Source organism: Arachis stenosperma, chromosome 4 (assembly GCF_014773155.1).
Source record: "Arachis stenosperma cultivar V10309 chromosome 4, arast.V10309.gnm1.PFL2, whole genome shotgun sequence".
Lineage (NCBI taxonomy): Eukaryota > Viridiplantae > Streptophyta > Magnoliopsida > Fabales > Fabaceae > Arachis > Arachis stenosperma.
In genome coordinates, this window is record NC_080380.1 from 8,356,753 (window position 1) to 8,383,030 (window position 26,278).

At 27.6% G+C, this 26,278-nt stretch overlaps 2 protein-coding genes and 1 non-coding gene across 3 annotated transcripts; all 3 read right to left on the reverse strand.

The window, feature by feature from the left end:
• Positions 1-4,223: 4,223 nt before the first annotated feature.
• Positions 4,224-4,297, reverse strand: TRNAN-GUU (transfer RNA asparagine (anticodon GUU)). Its single transcript has one exon. It is a non-coding gene; the product is annotated as a tRNA-Asn (tRNA).
• Positions 4,298-12,593: 8,296 nt separating this feature from the next.
• Positions 12,594-13,874, reverse strand: LOC130973055 (heavy metal-associated isoprenylated plant protein 47-like). The gene is made up of 3 exons (XM_057897430.1): positions 13,783-13,874; positions 13,630-13,708; positions 12,594-12,851 (listed from the first exon to the last, which is right to left on the reverse strand). The coding sequence occupies exons 1-3, from the start codon at positions 13,786-13,788 to the stop codon at positions 12,703-12,705; spliced, it is 234 nt and encodes a 77-aa protein (XP_057753413.1). The 5' UTR covers positions 13,789-13,874; the 3' UTR covers positions 12,594-12,702.
• A 3,708-nt stretch (positions 13,875-17,582) lies between these two features.
• Positions 17,583-19,137, reverse strand: LOC130976667 (heavy metal-associated isoprenylated plant protein 47-like). The gene is made up of 3 exons (XM_057901581.1): positions 19,051-19,137; positions 18,883-18,961; positions 17,583-17,914 (listed from the first exon to the last, which is right to left on the reverse strand). The coding sequence occupies exons 1-3, from the start codon at positions 19,054-19,056 to the stop codon at positions 17,766-17,768; spliced, it is 234 nt and encodes a 77-aa protein (XP_057757564.1). The 5' UTR covers positions 19,057-19,137; the 3' UTR covers positions 17,583-17,765.
• Between the last annotated feature and the right edge of the window lie 7,141 nt (positions 19,138-26,278).

Below are 26,278 nucleotides of genomic sequence, written 5' to 3' on the forward strand. Positions count from 1 at the left end.
CTAAAAATGATGTTATTGGTTGAATAAAACCATCAATTACATCGTACATTGTGTAGCTTCACAACCAATTATAATAAATAAAATTTTTGAACATTTTACTTTATAATATATAAAATAAATATATTAAAAATCTATCTTTTAAAATTTTCTATAATTTTTTTCTTAATGATCTTAACATGTATTTTTTAGTACACGTATTAATTAAAAAAAAAACACACACATATATACATTATGGTGAAAATTCAGGTGCAGTCAATTTCACGTGAATCAATTAAATTATTTGACGGCTCTTAACTATTAATTTCACGTAAATTCGACGGTAGCTGAGTTTCTACCCGGATCACCACATAGAGTATTTGTACATTTAAGTTGATAAAAGTGTAAAGAGAAAAAGTTGGAAAATGTGATGGGAAATTTGAAACGAGGAATTTGTTTGTTGGGGGGGGGGGGGGGGGGGGGTCACATTTTCCAAGGGAAGAAAATCCAAAATGGGGTACCTGCAAAACCCAGGGAAGGCTTTGGCACTTTGTGATGGAACCATTTTGGCTTTACAAATCAATTATCAAACCCTTTCTCTCTTTGGCTGCCGCCTTTGCAACTTGGTCCCCAATGTCTTCCTTCTCTTTTTCTCCTTTTCATGGATTTTCTATTCTCTCTCTCTCTCTCTCTCCACTCCTTTCTCCTTCAACTTCTCTCTTTATATACCATCTTCTACACCCCTCTTTCATTCTACACAACTACCAATTTCATCAACAAAAAAATTCATTTCAGATATATCAAAGTTGTTCTATCTATCTATTCATATGCTCCATCTATTTGTCTTGTGTTTATCGATTATTGCTGTGTGTTGTTTTGATGGTGCAAATTGTGGTGAAGATGTTGTGATTCATAAGTAATTGAAATCGCTGAAATATTCGAATTATGTGTCTGCCTGGCTCCCTGAATGCCATGTAAGTTAGTTTGTTAAGAAAAGATTAACAAACGTCTTATATGGCATGAAGGGAGTCACGCAGGCTGGTCATTTCTCGAAACATATTGGTGGATACATGTCTTAGCTTCTACATATCCAACATCCTCAATACTCGTAGTTTTCTATGATGTTTTTGGGATTCATTCCAGCTTTCTATGTATATATGCAGAGTTTAATTCATCATGCACGTACAATCACATCTAAACATACATAGGTAAAAATTATTATTATTATTATTGCCTTTAGCTCTATGGCCTTCTTGCACTATTTCAAACATATGTCTTAAAGAATATGTAAAGGTAAAGAACATTGTATTGTGTATTTTTTTTATTTAAAATTATAAAGAATAAAATTAAAATATATAAATTAAAATTATAACTAAATTTATATATTTTGTTGGACTAAATTTATGTACTAATACGATATTTGTGAAAAAGTAGTTTAATATGTCTTAAAAGAATATTTCATTTAATTTTGTTTTAATTTTCTTTTTAATAAAATAGAATTTCCATATTTAAAATTTTTTTTCTTCCTTTAATCTTTATTTAGTATATTATTAAAAGCATTCACCTTTTAAGTCAATTGTTTTGATCATGATCCTTTGCAGTTGTAACAAAAAAAGTTGGCCAAAGAAGACAATGGGATATGAGGAAATTGCAGTGCAGCTTCTATATAGCCCTATGTAGGTCCTATGAAGAGGAACAATATATTTATATATTACGTGTTTACCAATCCATAATTTTTGTTATTATTAGTATAAATTTAAAATTAATTTTTTATTATTTTTTTAGATAATAAATAAAATTAAGAAGATAAAAATGTAAATATAAATAAGTTAATTAATTATTTACCACAGTTAATAACTAAGTATTGTACAGAATGTGAGTGCGGGATTTTTTTTTATGAAAATAAAGCCTTTTTTTAATTTGATTTAGAAACACCAAAAAATGGCTACAAAACTTCAATCTTCCATTATAAAAAGGGATAGAGGTATAGATATATGGTAAGAGAATTCAAGTATTAATATATGCATATATGTATATGTATATAGAATGGATGCTACGGAGAAAGATATAATCTAGTCATTTTTTTGTAGCCACAATCTTTTTGTTATGAGATTATTATTATTATTATTATTATTATTATTATTATTATTATTATTATTGACGTGTACATTATTTAAACATTTTTCTAGAAGACTCTTGTCCGGCCTTGACTCTGGTAGACTTGTGTAGCCAAGTTTGACACGCCTAGATAGTGACCCATCTGCACCCCATGAAACATATGAATTAATAATTAATGATAAGTAACAAAACAATCTCAGCGTAATAATTAACTAATTATTAATTATTCTATAAAATAAAAAATGAAACCAAACGCTATCTAATGAAAATACTATAGGAAGCATTTCAAGTGTACCGGGAATACCGGTGTACCAGTTGTTTTAACCGTTGATCTGAATTATAAAAAATATATATAATATATATTAATTAAAATCAACGGTTAAAACAACTGGTGCACCGGTGCTCTCTGGTGCACTTGAAATGTTTCCAATACTATAAGTACTCGCTACTCACATATCTAAAATAAGCCTAATTATTTTATGTGTATTAAATATGCTATTTTTTATAAAATATAAATATAAATTTATTTTTTATAATTTTAAAAAATTTTGATATATTAGAGATAAAAGGTATAATTTATATTTTATTATATATATATTATTTTTTTTCTTTTTCGCAAGTTTATATACTAGTCATTCTATAAATATTTCATGATAACTAAAAATCTTTAACAGTAAAATTATAAAAAATAAGTTATTTAGAATGAAAATAATGTGATTAAGTGTAATTTACTTAGATGTGATTAAAAAATAATTAAATACTATGTATAGTAAAAAATTGATATTATTGAAGGATAAAATTAAAATTTATTTCTATGTATTATTTTTGTCCCCAACGTTTTCGTCCTATTTAAGTCCCTAACGTTTTAAAATTATCTCAATTTTATCTCGCCGTCAATTCTGTCGTTAATGGATCCCTAATAACAGGACAATATTGAGTTAATTTTAAAACATCAGGAACTTAAATAAGACGATTGAACGTTAGAGACAATTTTAAAACTTATCACAAATGTTGAGGACAAAAACGATACTTTATTCTAGTCTATTCTATTCTTTTTGTTCCAGGCTTTTGTAATAATGGACACCACCACTATGACATTGTTAAGAAAAGAAAATCTATATACTTTGATATTAATATATGTTTTAAAATATTATATATAACATATAAAAATGTTGATTTTTTTATTTTTTACAATTTAAAACAAACATTTTTAAATTTTTTATTTACATTCTTAAAAAAAATAAATAAACAACATTATTTTTTAAATATTATGTACACTTACGATAGATATATATATATATATATATTATATTATATTTTGTATAGTGTATACAATATTTATGTTTATTAGATTTCATTTATAACAAATAAAAAAAATAAGTGAACATATATTTAATTATATAAAAATATTAATTATAATTATATATTTTTATGTCATTCTATAAATTTTGTTTATTATGTAAAAATAAATTTTTATCCTTATTTAAAAAAGTGAAAATAATGTTTTTTATTTTTATTTTTAAGAGTATGAATAAAGAAATTTTAAAACGTTTGCTGAAAAGTGTAAAAAAATAAAAAAATTAATATTTTTATGTATTATGTATTTTAAATAAAATACATATTTACAAGTATTTGGTTAAAACAATTGTATTATACAACAATGTATTTTTAACAAAATTAACTATTACAATATTTTTAACTTTTTTATGAATAATTTAATTATTTTATATTATGTAATTACAAATAATACTGTATAATAATTAACCTTAATAAATAAAAAAATATTTTTATATGTATTTATATATTTTATATTTATTTATTTTAAAATAAAAAATTACATTTGTTATTTTTAAAATATTTTATATTAAAATATATTTATATATATATTAATATATTTTACATTTATAAAATCTATTAATATTTTTCTTTTATAACATCTTTTGAATTTTATTTAACGAAATCTAATGTACACAAATAATGGGACTCATTTTAGACATATCCAGAATATAATAATGATGTAACATAGTCTGTGCAAAATGCCATGATGAACATATCATTATTATTAGAACTTATTTATTACTTAAATAGTAAATGTTATAATTCATAAAATAATAAAATCATTGTAAAATCGCTAGAAGGAGGGCTTGAACCTCCGACCTTGTGGTTAACAGCCACACGCTCTAACCAACTGAGCTATTCCAGCTTGTGAAATATGTTTCTAAAATAATATAATTAGATGATAACATGTTTCAACCATTCGACAAACAATGGATATTCTATATCACTTTGTATTCTCTATTTCTTGTTTTTTCTATTTTAAATTAGAAATTTAAAGAACAAACTATAAAACTGCATCTTCTAGTACTAACATTCCATGTGGACATACACAACAGGAAATACATGAACACATTAAGTTTAACTTTTTGTTAGACATGTATATATATATTTTTATTCTTTTTTAATTATAAAAAATATTTGAGATATTTTTTGTATTGATAAATTAAAATAATATAATTTATTTTTCAACTTATTTTAAGAATATAAATCAATAATAATTAAAATTGAATACACGTTGATATATGATCATAATAAGTAATAATTACGACAATCTATTAAAGTGTGCGTATATACGTATTACGTAATCCTTAACAACGACATTACTCTAAACACAGAAGACTTGATGAGTTCTAATTTTGGTTTTATGCACAAAGACAAGCTAAAAAATCAAGAATGGGAAAATCATTCTTGGTCCACGCATATCTATGAAACAAAATTTGAAACACTAAAGTAATTTGACTTGCATTGTCGTTGAGAATAAACCGCTTAAATAAATTTTTTTGAAAAATAATTTTAAAATATAAAATTTTTTATTAATAATAGTTTATAAATAAGTTATTTTATATTTAAATTTTTAATTATAAAATTATTTATTTTAAAGTTATAATATTTAGATAAATAATTCAAAAAATACAATTTTTTTATACAAAAGAATAGATATTAAAATAACGATAATAACAAATACTATATAACACTGAAGGTTGATTTTACATAATCTAACCAGCCACTAAGATTACAGTTGATTAGACAATTGATTCTTTATTTACTTTCTTATTAGTTTTATTTTTTCTAGTGCTTGAACTCTTTCCTCTTTTATTAGGGTAAAAAACATGCTATAACAACTATAAAAAAAATTACAAAGTATATAAAAATAAAATCACACGTAAAAAATAAATAGAATTGAAACTGAGATTTTATGTCACACACAATATTAAATATAAATTTAATAATAAAAATAGAATGGTAGAATGATAAAAAAAATATTTAGAAGAGACATACACAGCAAGTGGTTTAAATAGAACATTGTGTAAAAATGGTGATAGAAGATCAGTACTTTCAACAGATGAAACATTACGTAAAAATAGTGGTGAAAGGCCAGTATTTCTAACAGATGAAACATTGCGTAAAAATAATGGTAGAGGGCCAATATTTATAGCAAAAACAGAAAATATTTTTCACAAAACCAAAAATAAAAGTAGCACAATGATCTTGTTTATTTTGAAGTCAAAATTTTTTTAATAGAAATGATACACTAACTTTTAAGAAGAAGAAAAGTTATATTTTTCTATTTCTTCAAAAGTTTTAAATTAACTTGTCGGGAAATAATGGAGCATTGCCTTAGAGACTGTGAACGATTAAAGGCAATTTAGCATATGTTTGATCCTAGTATCCTTGACTCGACGACTGGTACTGCTCTTAAAGAGTGGTTTCAGAAGGTCTTGGCTGACAATGATGCGTCTTTTGGTGTAAAATTTTGGTGGGTATGGAGACATAGGTACAATGACATATTCAATGGAGTCATAGGTACAATGACATAGGTACAACCCTTGGACAGACCACAAGGTTGTGGACTTGGTCAGAATTATCGCCAAAGACTTACAAGTTTACAGAAATAGAAACAATGTCTTTAGGTCTCTCCAAAACCACATATGTTGGGAACCATTGGCAAGTAGCAATTTTAAAGTTAATTGTGATGCAAACTTGTATCTGGATTCAAATTTATCAGGGTTCGAGTGTATTATTAAAGATTCTAAGGGAGGTTGGATCTCGTGCTGCTCTGAAAGCATTCCCCTGGTCGATTACCAGATGTGAATTATTTGCTATTTGGAGGGGGTTGGTTTCAGCTTAGAATTACGGTTTGAGGGATATTATATGTGAAACGGATTTCCTTGACATTCTGTCTATCATGCATGATCTTACAAGTGGGTGTCATTGGCTTGTTCACGTTGAGTGGGTGTCTCGAAAAGCAGATAGAGTTGCGGATTGGATGGCTAGATATGATGCCAAGAGTTAACTCTAATAATGTTATTTGGTCTGAGCCTTGTGTTGATCTCCAGCAAATCATCCACTCGCATATAAGATAGTGTTTGCTTTGTTTCTTTGCATGTTTAGACAATAAAAAAAATTTATCGAAAAGTTAAAAGTATTTTTTAAAAATAGCACTAAACATGCGTAATATGGCTCTTAAAAAAAACTTTTCTATTTTTAAAACGTGGGCTCTAAATACTATTGTGTTCTCTTTTTTTTTTTGATAAAATAGGGGCTCCAGGCCCAAAACAAAAACAAACTAAGCTGTTCAAATTATAGCAAACATGACTTTTTTTTTATCACTATCCAGAAGACAAGAAAAGAGGGTGGAGTGATGAAATGATCAACACCCACCGGGAGATTGTGGGCGTGCTTCGCCAGAACATCTGCACTAAAGTTGGTCTCTTTGAAAATATAGCTGACACTGAAATTTTTGTGGTTGGCTTGGAGATCTTTAATGGCCCGAATAAGGGAGGTGCAACCATGGAGTGGGGCTTGAGCTATTCTACAGCAGCTTCATTGCACAGGTAGAATCTATCTCCATCCTTACCTTTTTGAAATTCATTTCAATGACAATCTTGAAACTTAAATATATGGCCCATAACTCTGCAGCTGTAATAGTGACTTCCCTAATATTCATCATGAATCCTACTACAACTATGCTGTTAGAATCTTTAATTAGCCCGCCACACGCATCCAAATCCCTTGCTTGAAGAACTGAGCCGTCGACATTAACCTTGTACCATCCTTTGTCTGGCAATTTTCATCCGATCAGAACAGAGCGTGAAGCTTAGAAGATGTCACTACTCCTTTCAGTAAGAGCAAGAATATCAGGATAATTTTTAGCTATTACTTTAATTTTCTGAGTAACTTGTTGGTATGGAGTGTTCTCTTGTTTAAAAATCAAGTCGTTCTTCCTTCTCCAAATTATGTTGCAGGTGGCAAAGAAAAAAGTAGGCCATAAAGTGTTACTATTAAATAGAGAGATTCTGTTCAGATTTTCATATAACCCGTCTTGGAGAGTTTGGCTAAAAAAATAGTGCTGATAATTTCTATTCAAGCTGCTCATCCAAATGTTTTTGGCAAAATGGCAGTCCCTAAACACATAGAGCAAACTTTCTTCGTGATCAATGCATCTCGGACAGTTTTCGTTGTCTGTAAATCCTCTATTTTTTCTCTTAACATTAGTTAGCAAGGGATTATGACATAATAATCAAGAGAATGTTCTCGACCTTTGAAAAACTCTAATTTTTCAACAAGTTTTATAAATCCGAATAGGTTCATCATCTTCTACATATATAGCATTGTAGGCTGATTTGATAAAAAATTTATCTTGCGAGTCTGGTAGCCAACAAATAGAGTCTGGATCAAGAGAGGGGTGAGACACTTTCATAGTGTGAATCAGGTCAGTAACCTCTTTTAGAACAGATCAAAAGATCTTCGCCCAATCCCAACATCCATCAATTATAGCATAGCTATCCAGCATATCATCTTTTATGTGCTCATCAATTTAAATAAGGGGTAGTTCACTAAAAATTAGTAATTTTTAAAATCCAATGAATTATCCAAAATTTAATGATTTTTTTATCTCTTATACGCCATATTAGATTACTTCGAAATTAATTCCAAACTTTCACAATTCCTTCAAATATTAGAATAATTAGTCCTGTCCTTATCTTATAAATAAAACTGTCTCCACATTCATATTTAAACTTTTTCACCTTCATCTATAATTGTCTTCTCTTTATAAATTAATCATAACACAACCATAATAATAAAGTAAAGATTATTATAAACGATAAAATTATGCATAAAATTTATCATTATGAATTATTTTTCAGTTTCATCGTTTTATTTTCTTCTACCAAATGATTTATTTTAGTGTCAATCTAATTAGCATAAGCTTAATTAATTATAGAAATCTAGATACTACATGTCTCGTTTTTATCCATAAATAATAAAAAAACTAAAGTTTAATTTGCTTTTAGAGTATCCGCTGTCCCACTCCATTTCTATTATATATTAAAATTTAATAAATAAAATTAAATTTTAAAATTTATATTATAATCATATATAAAACTAACATAAGGTAAATTTAAAAACATAAGAGACTCATGAGGTTTGAGGAGGAGCTCACCAAGCTGGACAATTCAGTCAGTGATGGAGTTTATGATGGTACAACGGAGGCTAGAAGGAAGGCGCTTGTGAGCTTTTGTTCAAAATGGTATATTAGAAAGGAAATGCACTGGAAACAGATGTCTCGGTCTAAGCATGCTGCAAACATGGATAGGAATACCAGATACTTTCATAACATTGCTTCGGCCAGAAGACGGAATAACAGGATTGATGCTCTGATGTTACATGGAAGACTTGTGCGGAATCAGGCGAGAATAAAAGGTGCGATTAGAGAGTTCTACAAGGATTTATATCGACAGGAATATGTTCCGAGGATTGGAATCAGAGATGGGTTAGTAAAGTGTATCCATAGGGATGAGGCTGAAGCTTTAGAAGTGATGCCGACGGATGAGGAAATTAAGGAGGCTGTGTGGGACTGCGAATCTTCCAAGGCCCCAGGGAGTGATGGGTTTAACATGAACTTCATAAAGAAATGCTGGGATGACATTGGGCCGGAATTCACTGCTGCGGTAATGGGGTTCTTCCAAAGTGCGAAATTGCCAAAGGATGTCAATGTAACGTGGGTGACACTAGCTCCAAAGTTTGAAGGTGCAAAGGAGGTGAAGGATTTTAGGCCGATTAGTATGGTGGGGTGTGTGTACAAAGTGATTTCGAAAGTGTTGGTGCACAGGATGCGATCTGTGATGTCGGGACTGGTTGGAGAGACTCAGACTGCGTTTGTAAAGGGAAGGAAAATTCATGATGGTGCACTCATAGCCTGCGAGACGGTTCATTGGCTGAAGACTCGGAAAAAGTCAGCAGTCATTATCAAACTGGATTTTCAGAAGGCCTATGACAAAGTGAGATGGGATTTTGTTGACATTGTGCTACAGAAAATGGGCTTCGGCCAAAAATGGAGGAGCTGGGTGAAGGAGTGTGTTACTACGGCCACCATGGCAGTCTTGGTAAACGGGGCACCTTCCAAGCCATTCAAGATGGAGAGGGGACTAAGACAAGGGGACCCACTTTCTCCATTGCTATTCGTATTAGTTGTAGATGTGCTGCATAGGATGTTGGGGGAGGCTATGAGGAATGGCCGCATTGCTCCACTGCTGGTAGGGGGAGATCTTATTGAACTGTCACACCTACAATTTGCAGATGACACTATTTTATTCTGCCCGCCGGAGACTGAAACAATTGTAAACTATAAGAGACTGTTACGGTGCTTTGAGTTGATGTCTGGGCTGAGCATTAACTTTGATAAATCGAATCTGATATCGGTGAACTGTGAGCAAGGATGGATTGATCAAGCATGTGGACTGCTGGGATGCCAACAAGCTTCTCTACCGGTTAGATACTTGGGAGTTTCTCTAGGTGCGAATCCGCACTTGGTGAAGACTTGGAAACCAATTATTGATAAGGTGGAACAGAAGCTGAGTTTGTGGAAAGCCAAGGTTTTGAATAAATCAGGTAAGCTGGTCCTTATCAAATCGGTGCTGAATAGTCTCCCCATCTACTACCTTAGTCTATACAAGATGCCGAAGGCGGTAGCGGACAAGCTGATTGCTTTACAACGGAACTTTTTGTGGTGCAGGGAGAACGGGAACTATGGTACCTATGGTAAAGTGGGAGATAGTTCAGGCTCCAAAAAAGGTTGGGGGATTGGGGGTTGGTGATGCAGTGCTGAGAAACACAGCACTTCTGTTTAAGTGGTGGTGGAGGTTTTCAAAGGAGGATTGCCCGCTGTGGAAGAAGATTGTGTGTTCGTGTAATAAGTTGAACCCGGATGTCATGTTAGCAACTCAGCCTTTACCAGTAAAGGGTGGTCCTTGGAAGGACATATGTCAGCTGAATATAAAAGAACCGCGGATTCGTGATAAAGTGGTAAGTGGACTGGCAATGGAAGTAGGCAATGGTATGCAGACTCGATTTTGGGAAGATAACTGGGTTCAAGGTGGTACTCTGAAAGGAAGTCATCCGAGACTCTACTCTATTTCCAGTCAGCAAGGACTTGTCATCGGGGAGTGTGGTTTTTGGGATGGGCTTGATTGGATTTGGAATTTTCAATGGAGGAGGACACTGTTCCAATGGGAGCTGGAGCTTGTCAATCAACTGCATGAGAGGTTAAGGCCAGTGAGGTTGTCATCAGGTAGGGAGGACAATGTGGTGTGGAAGTTTGAAAATAAAGGTATTTTCTCTACTAGTTCTGTGATCCAGGCTATACAAGCGGAGACATTATCAGCTGAGATAACGAGTTATAGCTTCACGAGTTCCATTTGGAAAGGTTTCGTCCCTCCGAGAATTGAGCTCTTTGGGTGGTTTGTGCTAGTGGGTAGAGTTAACACCAAGGAGCGGCTGACTAAACTAGGAGTCAACATTCTGGGGATAGTATGTGTGTACTGTGTACCAAGGAATTAGAATCTGTTGAGCATTTATTCCTTAGGTGTGAGGTAACATGGCAGGTGTGGTGCAAGTGGCTGAGGTTACTAGGAAGGGAGTGGGTGATTCCCGGAACTGTTAAAGAAATGTTTGAGAGTTGGCATGGAATGCATAATAGACAACAGGGGAAGAAGATGTGGATGTCAGTGTTCTTTGCAGTGATTTGGAACATCTGGTTGGAACGGAATGCACGAATCTTCAAGAATGCAAGAGCAAGCCTGGAGGTCATACACACAAGGACGTTGATGAGCTACACGGAATGGAGTGGTGGTGATCCTGGGGGAGGATGAGAGTACTGGGGATAGTAGGGGTTGGTTTATTTGTTGGTAGCTGGTTATGTGTCTTCTTCTTTCTTTTATTTGCTCCACTTTAATGTGTTGAGCCTCCTTTGTTTCAAAAAAAATAAATAATATATTATTATTTATTTTTTTATTTTTTTATTATATATATATATATATAGAAGCAGATAATTTTTAAATTTGATTTTTTATATCAAAAATCCACGCATCGAATCAGATAGTTATCTCATTTTAATTGAATTATAGTGGTTCAATATATTCGTACATTCGAATAGTTTCCACATATGAACAATTGAAATAATAATTTATCCTGATAGAGAAGATGAAATAAGAGAAGATAAAGTCCAACCCGGTTTAGAATTTGTGTCTTGAAATTCATCAATAGCATAGCGAGTAATCACTCCAATTATAATCAATATTCCTAATGTATGAATTACACTTTTCTTTGCCATATATATATATATATATATATATATATATATATATATATATATATATATATATATATATAGGTCCCTCTTCTTGTTTTTTTTTTTTTTTTTTGTAATGAGAAATTTACAATAGACTTATACTTTATTTACATGGGCTTATAATAATAATAATAATAATAATAATAATAATAATATTTATCAATATGATTATATACAATATAATAATCCAAGCACTACTCACACATTTCTATAACTTAGTTTGTGGCCCTTCTATATACTAAGAGTATTAAATTACTAATAATAAACAAAAGAATAAATGTTTGGTTGTAGTGAAGCGTTGTTTTGGAACGATTTCATATTTTAATTTAGCTAGGTTGCCTTTTGAGTTCAACAATAGTCATAATATAATAATGTTAATAAATATATTGAACATCAAAGGACATCAAATATTAAATATTAGCCGAAATAAGGGAAAAGCTACATGCCTAAAATAAAGAATATTAAAAATATAATATTTGGTATATGTAATGATGATAATAGTGATGACAAAAAATGCTCCAATTATATATATGAAAAATAAATAACATGATAAATTGGTTGTTTCCTAGTTGAGGCGACGCATAACAAAGTCCTCTTTTATTAACGAGTTAGGAACATTATTAACACGGATTCATTTGATTTGAGCAAGTAGCTTATATGAAATAAACTTTTTTAATAAATATTTATTTAATTTAAATTCATAAGCTAAGACACACAAGGTAATTAACTCCATATATATAATTATTCTGCATTAATTTCCTATGGATACAAATAATAATAATAAGGAAGAGGAGGAGGAAAAAAAAAACCCAAAATATAATTAACTAAAGAACTTATTATGTACAAATGGAATCAATGTAATAAACTAACCCTGAGCATTTTTTTTTTTTTAATTTGCCATGTATATATGTATATGATTTTTATTTGGGTTTAAGCTCAGCAACCATGATAAGATCAGTGTGACCAACTTTTTTCCTCATAGAGTGTGTTAATTTGGCTGCATCCACATTATCCCCAATCACCACCAGTTCATCTTTTTCTTTCCCTTCTATTCCCACAAAATCCACACCTACAATAATTTATGCATTTCATCATACCATAACAGCAAAATAATGTTAAGTATATATCAAAATTAATTATTAATATAAAATATATATTAAAATATGAAATATATAATAAAACATAGATTTTAGTTTTATTGTTATGGTAATTATAGTAATTATGTAAATATTGTTAAAATTAAAATTACACTTTTTTCTAATATTTTGATAATATTTTTTTAAAAATATTTTTTAAAAAGTATTGTTTAATAATAAAAAAATATTATTTTAATTTTAGTAATATTTTTTAAAATACTATAGTTACTGTAATTACTGTAATATAGACATATATATTAAAATGACCTATAATAAAAATATGTAAAAATAATTTTAATAAATACTGAGAATTTTAAGAACTAAACTGAATATTGTTTCATATATATACAGATTTTTTTTATTTTATTAATATAATCATCATGAATATGTATAAATTTCATTTAACTAATCTTATAAACGAAAACTGTTTATTAGAAATTAAAGAATGAAAATTTTAAGTTTTCCATGTATCAAAAGATTTAACTTGCCTAATAGCCATTTTTCAAGGAAAAAAAAAAGATGAGGGTGAAGATCAACGTAAAAAAATTAAAATTTTATGTAAAATAAAAAATAAATTAATATATAAAATATAAAATTTTAATAAAATTTAAATCATAAAATTATTAAATTTAATAAAAATTTTGTAAAATTATAATATTAAAATATATTAAAAATAAAATCGAAATTCTAACTATTAGGGTGAAGACTAACCGTTTGTTCCAGAAGCAACGGTGAGTGCTTTAGCCCTACACTTGTCGCACTTCATTTGCACCTTCATCACAATCTTTTGCTGCATATAAATAATTATTTAATTAGAAACCATCATGAAATTCAATTAAAAATATTAATAATGAACAAAAGTACCTTCATGTTATTTAATTTTCAGGGTGAATATAACTCAGAGCTCTAAGGAAATTAAAATTACAACTATGTCCAAACAGAGCATCAAAATCTTAACTTCCTCTGCAAGCATTCTAGACTTATATAGAACACTCAAGAAGACATTTTAAGACTAATCTGTTTGAATGTCTTTGTCAAGTTGATGAATATGTGTGAAGGGGATTTTCCTTTTCCTTTTTTTAAATATTAATTCATTTTATTTTGTTGTGAAATTGTTGACTAGTTTCGGAAATGTTGTGCACAGCTGGAGGATAAAAATTAAAAAAAAAAGGAAAACATTTTGAACTTTTTTTTAATTATATTTATTGACTAAGATTGGTGAGGAAGATAATCTTCTTGTATCTTTTGATTAGAATATATTAGGTATGGTCTGAGGTTTATAACATAACTTGTGGTTGTGAAAACTTATAACTTGATATTTCTTTTATTAGAAGGCGACAAATTAATAGCATAAAATTATTTTTTTAATCTGTTTTAGGGATGGTGGATTTAGGAATGAATTAGAGTGGATGTAAAATTTTTAGTGGATGAGAGAATTATTTCAATAGAAATTAGAGTTGCTCAATTAATTTTATGTCCGATTACGGTTAGTAAAGTTATTGTTTAGTAAAGAAGATATAGTTATATGAAAATTTGATAGAATGTGTATTTTTTTTTATTAATTTATTTATTCAGGTGTTGCAAAAAGAGACTAATTCGGAGGACATCACAAGCTACAACTTCATTAGTACTATATAGAGAGGATTGGTTTTCCCAAGAGTTAAACTATTTGCATGGTTTGTTTTAATAGGCAGGATCAACACAAAAGAAAAATTGAATAGGCTATGAATTATTCATCATAGTTATAATATGTGTGTTATGTGTAAAAAAAAAAAATAGAATATGTGCATCATTTATTTTTTGGCTATGAATTTACATGACAGGTGTGGTGTGTTTGGTTGACGTGTGCTAATAGAACTTGGACTATTTCAGAGACTGTCAAAGAGTTTTTTGAGAGTTGAATTGAAATGTCTAGTCGTAATTCTGAACAAAAGAAGTGGTTGATAGGATTCTTTGCGATTACTTGAAACATTTAGTTGAAACGGAATAGCAGAATATTTCAGAATTCAAAAATAGATATTAATAGAATTAAGGATAGGTAATTTTTTAATTACAGAGAATAGTGTGGTGTTGATTTATTTAATTATTGATGATAATACCAAAAATAATAACAGATTATAACCTATTTTACTGTGTTTATTGTTTTGTGTTTTTATTTAATATGTTGAGCTCATTTTGTTCCCAAAAAAAATTTTTTTTTTAGTTATATCTATTATTACATAAAAAGCATTTGAAAATACCATTTGTTAACCAAATTCCCTTTTTTCCCCAATAGCATAGGGGCACAGAAATTGATTACTTTGTATATTTTGGACGTTTCGTTAGTGAAATTAGGTACACGGGAGTCAAGCTAATCTTAACTGCCATGGGTATTATGGCATAATAAAATAAATAAATATAGGGTTGAAATCTGAATTTCTCTTAACTATTTTTTAAATCATAACGCATGTCCTTAATGCCCTCATAGAACCTTCTAAGCAGCTTCATAACTCTCCGGATAAATTGGACTTGCCTTTATTAATATGGGTTGCCTAACTAACTTGAATTAATTGAGTAATCAATTTATTTATTCGTTTAAATAAATATTAAGAGTTCGAATTTTATTTTGTCGTATTCAGTAATTTACTGGCCAGCGACAAACTCTTAAATGAAATTCAAATTCGCAATAAATTAATCTTTAATCTGTCGAATAAAAAAATACGGTAGGCAAAAAAAAAAATCCATGCATAAACCAACTTGAGTTTATTAGATAATAACTTATTTATTCGCTTAAACTATTGAACAAATATTAGGAATTTAAATCTCACTTTATATATAAATAAATAATTAATTAATAATAAATTTTTAAATAAAATTTTAATTCGTGATAAATTATTCTTTGATTTATCAAATTTGAAAATGCTCTAAAAAAATTATATTCATAAATGACTAATAAATTTAAGGGTTTGATTAACAAATGTGTCGGTTAAATTTTTCTTTATTTTGTATATAATAAACATTTTGGAAACATATTTTTTTCTAGTCTTTTAGTATAAATTTTTTACGGAAAAAGTTTGGAACCAAACTTAGAGAACCAAAATCAGCCAAAATTTTTTATTTTTAACTTTATTTAATGAGATGAATAAAATTTAATTATAATTCTTTCACGCGCCTATGTTTTTTTATTGTAATATTTAATGTATATAAAAACATTAATGACATATATTAAATAACATATTATAGGTATATATATTTATTAATTTATATTTTTATTAAATGAATACACATAATTTATATTTATGGTATTTAATTTATATTATAATAATAAAAGCACATTTTTTTATTTATTATATAACATTTATATATTCATACACATAATTTTTATAACTAATATAATTTTATAATTAATATTACTCAATTCTAAATTATATTTTATTATATATTTTAAATTATTTTATATATACACTAATAAATTATGATTTAAAATATTTTAATATTTTTTTGAAGACATTATACATTTAAATCAACTTATATTTTTTTAAATCACCGAATTAAAAAATTTATTTCATGTTTTTTAAAGTAAAAATGATTTATTCTGATTTATATATATTTTCAAATTTTCATATGATTAGATTTGAAAAAGAAAATGTTAAATACCTAAATTAATTTATTCAATTTATAAATTTATTCATAACATTCAGAAGTTTATATACATAACATCCATAGTTAGGTAAAGTACATATAACATCCAAAATTTCATATTAATAACATCCATAATTTTATACTCATAACATTCATAATTTCATACATATAATATTGATAATTAACAAATTTTTATAATTAATATTACTAAATTTTAAATTATGTGTCTTGTTATATATTTTAAATTATCTTACATGTACACCAAATGGTCAAAATTTTAATACTTTTTATTTACTATTCATATGTATGCTTATTTATTGATTTTAATATGACGAGTTAATAATTACTTTTAAATTTTATTTCTTAATTTTTGTTTATATTTTATTTTATAATTTTTTATTTTATAATAATCTATATGTAAAATATGAGTTATATAACAGAAATTGTTGAATTCTCTAATTTAACATCCATATTTTTATACGTATAATATTTATAATTTTATATATATAATATCTATAATTAATAAATTAGTGTTAATTTATTATTATTTATTATTTTATTTTGTAAGTCATGAACCAACAATTTGGATGTTTTTAATTTTCAATAAATAAAAATTGATCAAATTTAAGATGTTTTTATTTTTTTATAAAATGTGTTGAGGTGATTTGAAATTTTTTTAAAATTGAAGATATAAAAATTTGAAATTTTTATTTGAAAGAAAAAAATTATCAAGTTATAAATACATGTAGTAATAATAAGGGAGAAATTTTTGGGATTTGATTCATATTAAATTTAAAATTAACTTTTAGTATAATCAAATAAAAAAGATAATTAATTATAAAAAGAAATTAATTACATTAATTAAATTAGGAGAATGATACACACTCTCGTATAAACGTAAATATTATTAATCATATATCTTTATTTATTATCTATAATATTTTGGCTACGTAGCATTACCCATTTTTTACATTGAACACGTAAATGATGGAAGTATTATTCAATCACAACGTAACAACACAATCATTGTTCAAATCTGTTAATTGAAATGGGAAAATTGCTCTGGATCTCTCTGCCATTAAAACTTAAATGGTAAATGCCTTAGGGGAGTACAACAAAGCATTCAATGCATGTAATAAGTTTCTACAAAAACAACTAAACAAAAATGTATGAAAGCGAATTCTCTGGTGCCTTGAGAATTTTTGTCAAATTTGCCGAAATATTAATTAACTGGATTTAACCTCTGCTAAGCTTATGATATTAGTTTGTCCAACTTTTTTCCTGAGAGAATTTGTCAACTTAACAGGATCAACCCCATCTCCAATAACTACCATGTTCTTCTTTTCGTCTCCCTCTATTCCCACAAAATCCACTCCTGCATTTAACCAACACCAAAATATTCATATTACTACTACAACAATGTCATGCATTGAAATGTTTTTATCAACTAAATTCAATTAAATTAGTCTAACATCAACAAAAATTAATTATAAATAATATTATTTTTAATTTTATTATTTAACTTAGTTAAATTTAGTCCATAAAAAAAAACTTAAATGTGTAGCATTATTCTTACTGCTAACTACTAACTAATAAGTAATTACATACATTTTTTTTTATTTTCTAAAAATTCAATTATTCAGTTGGTTCTTGAATTTTAACAAGTTTATAATTAAATTTTTATATTCTTTCTCTTTTAATTCGGTCCGTACTATACTTTTAATTTTATAATAAAAAAATTTTAGTGTAAAAAATGTTAAATTTAATTGAATATTTTTTTATAAATTAAAAATATTTACAATTAAAAAATTTAATTAGAACTTTGATCATATATTTTTTGAGAGAAATATTTTGTTAATTTTAAAATTTTTAACATAAAAAAAACTTAATTATAAAATTTAAAGTAGTGTAAAAATTCAATTAAAAAAATTATAAAAATCTAATTATAAATTTAATAAAATTATAAAAACTTACAGAATAATTAAAATTTTTTAAAACTATAAATGTGAATTTTAACTAATTAGTTACATTAAAAAATCATTGTATTCGGATACAATATCTTTTCTATACAATTAATTAGTGTTTAATATATTAAATCAGGTGAAAATTCTAATAAAAATATCTAGAATTATCTTTATACAAAAGATATAATCTCAAATATTGACAGGTTTTATGTAGTTATATATTAATACAATCGAGAAATATCATATCTATCTTTTACAATTGGTTACTAACAATCTAACATATATTATTTAATTGAACCGATTACATGACACACGTATCTTCAAATGAGATTCTACCATTAAATTAATTAAATTAATATTTTATTTCAATTTGACTAACCGTTTGCTGAAGCAGCAACCTTGAGTGCCTTTGTTCTGCATTTCTGGCAATTCATGTGGACCTGCATCACAATCTTTTGCTACAAACACAATAAACCATATTATAAATAATAAAATAAAAGAATAGAAAATTATATATGTATATGCAAGGTTTATTATATATATTTACCTTCATTTTCTTTTATGTGAAAGCTAATAATAGGTTGTTGTTGCAACTTTCAAGAGTTTAGAAACTAGAATCAGTTTCAATTTGATGTATGCGATGAGAATGTAGTGAGAGTAGGGTATTTATAATATATGCAAGTGAGACATGAGTAGAGTTGATGCAAAACCGAGTAAAATTAAATAACGTGGGCCATGGATTTTAAGAAATGAAATCAATTAAAGTAATGCTAAGTCAAGTCAAGGGAAAGTACAGGGAAAATTAACGGGGATTATTAAGATATAAATCAATCAAGTAGTAATAAAAGTGGTGGTACTTTAGAAAAATAAAGGTTGGATATTTTTTGTGTGAACACTTGTTAAAGATATAGAAGCAGAAGCTTTTGTAAGGAGAAAGTAATTTTTTTTAATGGGTAATTACTTAAATCGATTCTCAATAATTTTAAAAGTGAACATTTTAATTTTTAAAAAAATTTAATATATAAAAATATTTTTAAAATTTTATTTTAATAGATAAATTAGTCTTTAGTTTATTTTTTAATAGAATAATTATTCAGATCAATTTTCAAAAATTTTAAAAATAAATATTTTAGTTATAAAAAAATTAATACATAAATTAATTTTTAATATTTTTTTTATCAGACATAACAGTGATCTGTCCTAAAAAAAAGTAAAATAAAATTATTATTATTATTTGCACAATAATATTATATCATAATTTTTTATATTTTTTAGACAAAAATAATAATAAATTTATTCATTAAATTTTTATGTATATATTTATAATATATATATAGTCACTCAATAATAATAATAATAATAATAATAATAATAATAATAATAATAATAATAATAATAATAATAATTAATAAAATTATTTGAGATTATTCTACAAGAAATTTAAGATTGAAATTATTTGATATTTTTGTATTTAATATAATTAAAAAGATGTCTTATTTAAAAAAATATTTATATTAAAAGAAAATATTTTAGTTTGGATTTCAAAGTATCATTATTCACCTTACTTGTTTCTAACGAATAGAGTGTATTAATATGATAGTGTCATTATCCACATGTATAAAGTTAAGTTAATAATAATAAAGGTTAACATATATTAAAAGTAAAATGGATGAGAGATTATCTAACAAAAAAAATGTTAGAGATTGATCTGTGTATTAATTTTTTTGGGATTAAAATGTCTTCTTTTAAAATCTTTAGGAACAAATTTGGATATAATTATTCTGTCGGAAAATAAACTGGAAACTAATTTATCTGCTGGAGTAAAACTTTAAAATTGATCTGTATATTAATTTTTTTGAGAACTAAAATGTCCACTTTTAAAATCGTTGGGACTGATTTGGATAATTACTTTTTTTTATACAAAAAAGCTATTTGTACACTAAAATCAGCTATTAAAATTAGTCATCAATATGTTTGTGTATAAATACATATGTGGTTTAATTTATTTTCAATGGATATTTATATTTCAGCATATATTTTATACTATTAATTAATTTAGTGGCTGATTTTAGTGTACATGTAACATAACTCTTTTTTATATAATTAGTATCGTGAGAGAAACCAAAATTTTTTCGGTGACTATTAGAAAAAAAATATAGGTAATTAATTTTTGGTTCGTTAATATATTAGACAATGTTGCTTTAGAATTTATAATTTAGATATAGAATTAAGAGTTTATAATTTAGAGTTTAAAATTTAATATAATAAATTAATTTATAAAAAAGTAGCTGATGTTAGCTAGAAAAAAAAGTTGGCTATCTTTGTTACAAAAAAAAAATTTTACAACCTATTTGGTTTCTTATAGTATTAATTTTGAGATTTCACGGAAAAAAAAACTATAGCAGCAAAACTTTTTTTTATTCATATTTTTTTTTACAGTATCTTAAAAATAAAAAATATTAAAAATAAAAATAAAAAGTAAACAAATCTTTATATTTTTATAGAAAGATAAAGTATTATTTTAGTTTTTAATTTAGTTAAATTTTAAATTTATTTCTAATGTTTGAAACTTTTTATTTTGTCCAAAATATTATATTTCATTTTATTTTAGTTTTTTGATCAATTTTTTTCAAAAATACTATTTTTTATTATTATATTTTTTAGATAGAGACAAAGATTAGAATTATGGTGATTGTGCCCATGGTTGTAGTAATTTGGCACTAAAAGTAGCAAAATAATAAAAGAACGAAGATAATAACAGAAAAAATGATATTTTTGAAAAAAAATATAATTTTTATTAAAATAAAAATAAAACAAAATAAAATATTTGAAACTGAAATAAAAATTTTTTAAATATTAGAGATGAAATTAATACTCAACACAAATATTCAAGACTAATATAATAGTTTATTATTTATATAAAACTTTTACTTTGTTATTATTAAATCTTGACAAATAAGACAATTGTTTTTTCTTATAAAAAAAGAAAAGTTTAAATTGGAAGTGGCTATAATACTCGACCCATGTGTTGGTGCGATACTAGTTTCAACGAGTTTGGTGCAAATTTTAATTTTTGATGTGAACGTGTTGACAAATTAAAAGTTTAAAAACGTGTTCTTGACGTGTTAGAAATTAAAGATTATACACCATTTACTCTACTATGTATTCTGCTTTGTTATTGAATTGACTTGTTGTTCAAGTCAACTTACTGCATTAGAGTATTGGAAAATGGGGAATACGATTGTATACACTAATATACAGTTTAACGATGCTTTCTAGCTATGTATTTATACACTTCATCCATTCGTATTTAGTAAATAAAAAAAGTTATGTTCTCGTGTTTTTAATTCTGGAAAAAGTTTAGACACTCTTAAAAATATTTATGAAAATACTTTTTAACATTAACTAATAATTTTCAAAATCAAACGATCTAATATAATTTTATATATTAAATTAGCTCCCTCGAAATCAAGCACCAAAATAACTTTAAGGTATCATTTTTCTTTCAAGTCGATGGCTCCACCAAGTGCTCCTTCGAAAACCAAGCATTTTGAAAGGGAAGCGACCAGCAGTTGAGAAGCCATTGCCTGAATCATCGCGATCTAAGCCTAGGTTTGCACCTTAGCATTTTCAAAGAGGTAACGCTTATCACCTTCCCAAATCAGTTAAAGAGCATTCTATTGACTCTTTTGAACACAAAGCACAATTCATGACCTCTCACTCTAACTATAACCTTCACCGTTTTCGATCCGCCATAAATAATAATTTTTATGAAGGTGTTGTTGTTCATCGTACCATCTGTCTTACTTTTCTTACTAATTTACCAACCCTAAAAAAAGGTTTTGTTTTTGCTGATAATCTTCAATTTCTGGACTGGAACCATATTTTCAAAATCAAAAAATATGTCTACCTATATTTACCATGAGGGCAACATTCACTCATATGTGAAAGGTCATGACCTTGTTTTGAATGAGAAAACCATAAGTGACGCTCTAAAATATACTGATGTCGGTGCATGTGCTTATACTTCTGGTAAATGGGATGAAGGGTTAGGTGTTTTCTATAGAGATGGTCTGGCTGTTGTGTGTGAAAATATTTCTCTGATTGATGGCCTCACACCAACTCACAAAGCATTGGGTTATCTTCAGACTCAGCCAAATCGTATAGTGAACCATATTATTCTTCCTCAGAGTGGTTCTTATCAGAGGATATCTTTTTTGTGACACTATAATTTTATATGCTATTCTCACAAAATCTGAAATTTTTTTTGCATACTTAATGGTAAGATATATGTTTGATTGCATTAGAAGTGAAAAAGATAAAGTTCTTCCTTATGGCATGTTTTTAACCTGCATTTTTTAATATTTTGGTGTTGACTTGTCAAATGAGACATATGAAAATAGACATTCATATCTAAAAGGAGGTGGTTCGGTGAAACAATAGAAAAAGAGACAAACTCAAACTGAAAAGGTGGTCCTTGATGATGATGACGACGACTATGAGCCAGAGGAATCTACTCCTCCATCTGCCTCTGGGACTTCAGCCTCCACTGGACATAAATCACTTCTATATGGAGTGGTGAAGGATGTGATATAGGAATTTGTCTCTCAATCAAACCATCTGATTACCTTAAACAAAGAGTAGAGAAAATTGACTGCCAAACATGAAAACTACCTTAGAAAGCCCAGAGACAGAGTGGCCATTCTCATGAAATTCATTGAAAACACACTTGAGGATGATAATGTGGCCTCTGACCCTGAAGAACCTGCTTATTTTGAGGGAGATGATTTAGATGTCTAAGGATGTCTCTTTTATTGTTCTTTTCTGTTCTGTTCTTTTTTTTTTTTATAATTGTCTCATAGAACAATTGTAGTTTGTTTTAAACTTTATCTTGTTTTGGATAATTGTAAACACATTAACTATTGCTTTATTTTACTCTTTATTTTATTTAGTTATCTAGACTTTGCCTTAACAGGTTATTACAAGTGTGAATATGCTCTTTTTTTCTTACCTTAATGACAAAAGGAGAAATAGTAGTATAGTAATAGTAGTAATAGTAGTAGTATTAGTAGTAGTAGTAGTAGTAGTAGTGTTTTTTTATGTTTTCAGTATGAATATGATAATATGTGCTCTGGTTTATGTGATGAAGACATGCTCTAATTTACAAATCTTTACAGAACTCTGGTTCTAGGAAAAGTTGTGTTCCATTTGTGAACATGAAATAAATAAAGAGCAAAAATTCAAAGAAAGCAATCTTTGAAAAGGAAAAGGGGAGCAAGCCAAAAGCAAATGATATCATTCAAAGGGGAGTGCATTATGTTTATTTAATTCAATTTTTTTAACTCTATTCTTTAAAATTATGTTTGTCATCAAAGGAAAGATTGTAGAATTAAGAATATGACTAACTTAAATGATGATGACAAATATTGATATATTGGGTTAAACACCCAATCAGTTTTGATTGCTGTTGTTAGTGTTACAGGCCAAAATTAAAGTAGCAGCAGCTCAAAGAGATAGAGCAAAGAAACAAAGATTTTTGATGGGCTCTCTGACTCTCAAAGCCCAAAGAAAGAAAGCAAAAGAATCAATTGGTTTGAATGGAAAGTCAAGCCAATCCAAGTCCAAGTTGATCCATCCAAGTTGAAGCCAACCAAAGCAAATGTTGACAAGGTTCTCTTCAGTTAGACTCATGAAGAAAGAGAGAAAGCTTCCTCTTCATTCATTTACCAGAGAAGAAAGAAAGAGAAAGGTAAATCACAAAAGTAAATGTCTAATCACCTAAATCAAAGCAAGCAAAGTTAAGTCAGAGAATAAAAGTGATTTATTTCCATTTACATGCAATTTATTTTCTTCACTCATTCTTCAAAGTTCTGCAACACCAATTTGGGATATTTGGAGAAAGTGATTTCTGATCATCACTACTGTGAATCAAAGGTTCAAATTGTTTTTTGGGGACAAAGCACAAACTCAAGGGTTTGGATTTGGGTATACTATTGAAAAGTTTCTTTTTGCTGCTCTAAAGTCTTCGATCAAACAAAAGGAACCAACTTTAAAATTTCTAATTTGGGGGTTGAAGTAAGTGAGATGACAAGTTAAGGGAGCTCAAAGTTCAAAGAGTTGACACAAGAGAAATCTAAACTGTGACTCTGCAAGATGTACAAAAGAAAAAATGTTTTTTTCTGATTTGTGTAAGGAGAGAGAACCCGAATAGAGAGTGGTGTGTGAAATCTCACTACTGAGTTTGAAGTCTTGGAAGCATTGCACCTACACAAAAAGAAGCACTCCGCCAAGATGAAGAATGAAGTCTTGAGTTATATTGTTGGGTTCAGTTCATAGTGTTTAAGCTGTTATGCATCAATCTCCTTCACGTTTTACAGTTTGTATTTCATTTTCAATGTATATCTTTCTGTAATATCTTTGAGAGATAAAAGGCAGAATGAGAGACATTGAGAAAAAGTCTAAGAGTAAAAAAAAGGTTGAGTGAATTTTCTGTCTTGTGTCTTGTACCAATGAGGTTCTCCTTGCTAAGTTGGGTAAGCACTTAGAGTAAAGAGTTAGGTATTAGCATAACTAAGTCAATTTTAGGAAAAAACTTGTGTGTCCAGATAGGATTGCGTGAATCCTAGGAAATTGGTGTATGTAATACTTTGACAATAGTAAAAATTTCACCACTACTGTTATGGTAGAGACTAGATGTAGGTTACATAGCACAAGGCAACTGAACCAGGATACATGACTGTGTTAACTTCTTCTTTTCTCTCGCTGTTCTATTTTCTGATATTTATGAAACAAAACAAAATTATCTTTTAAATTTTCTGCTACACAGGTCAAACAAAAATCAAGATTGAAGTTAGGTTTAAATACTTAATCTATTAAAGCAAAAGAAGGCTATAAATGCAACCCCTCTTTTTCTAAGCCTTCTGTAATCTTCAAATATCTCAATACTCTTTTTTCCAGCTTTTCAACTAGCAAGCAAAGGCTTGTGCATAAATTGGTTGAGCTTGCAAATGAAGCAAAAATGAAAAATATATCAAACCTTGTAATAGATAAATATTGGAGACTACCAACTATTAATCTCTAAAGTTTTTGGATCTTGAAAATCTTCAAAACCTATAAACATTAATTGTAGAGAATATATTATAGGCTTTTTCACTTAAATAAAATAAACATAATTCAAAATTACTTGATTTCTCTAAAACAATTTTCAAAACATAAATACCTATTTTAATAATATATAAATAGTCCTAGAATTTTAAGGGTTATATAATATATTAATCATGATACCTAGGACAATTTATGCAAGAATGCTTTAGAAGAGTAACTCATAAACCGTGTCAGGGTTCACAACTTTATAGGTTACCTATAAATCGTTCTATGGTGGGAGGAGTTACGCGATTCGAGGCTAAACCACACAGGGCTAACACGATTTACGTTTAAATCCCTAGCGATTTATGTTCAACTTTGGGGACTCTCAACACCCTGTCACGTTTTACCCTCAACTAGTTAAAAAATTCCATAAACATGTTCTTTCTTAACTTGTCAATTACACTTGTAGATGTAATTTGAAGTATTATATACATCTATATCTTTTATTGAGATAGGCCATATTTAAATTTAGAAATTTTAAAATAATACGGATATTTTTATTTGTAATTTTTTAATTTAAAATTAATACGAGTACAATAATTTTTTAATTTAAATTTACTTATTTTAAATTGCTAATTTTTTTAAAACTGAATAAACATAATTAATCATATAAGTACAATAATACGACT

Excerpts from the sequence above, each read along its gene's own strand:
- LOC130973055 (XM_057897430.1), bottom strand. Across the intron at positions 12,852-13,629 it reads CGTTGCTTCTGGAACAAACG|GTGTGGATTTTGTGGGAATA; the intron begins GTTAGTCTTCAC and ends AAATTATTGTAG.
- LOC130976667 (XM_057901581.1), bottom strand. Across the intron at positions 17,915-18,882 it reads GGTTGCTGCTTCAGCAAACG|GAGTGGATTTTGTGGGAATA; the intron begins GTTAGTCAAATT and ends GGTTAAATGCAG.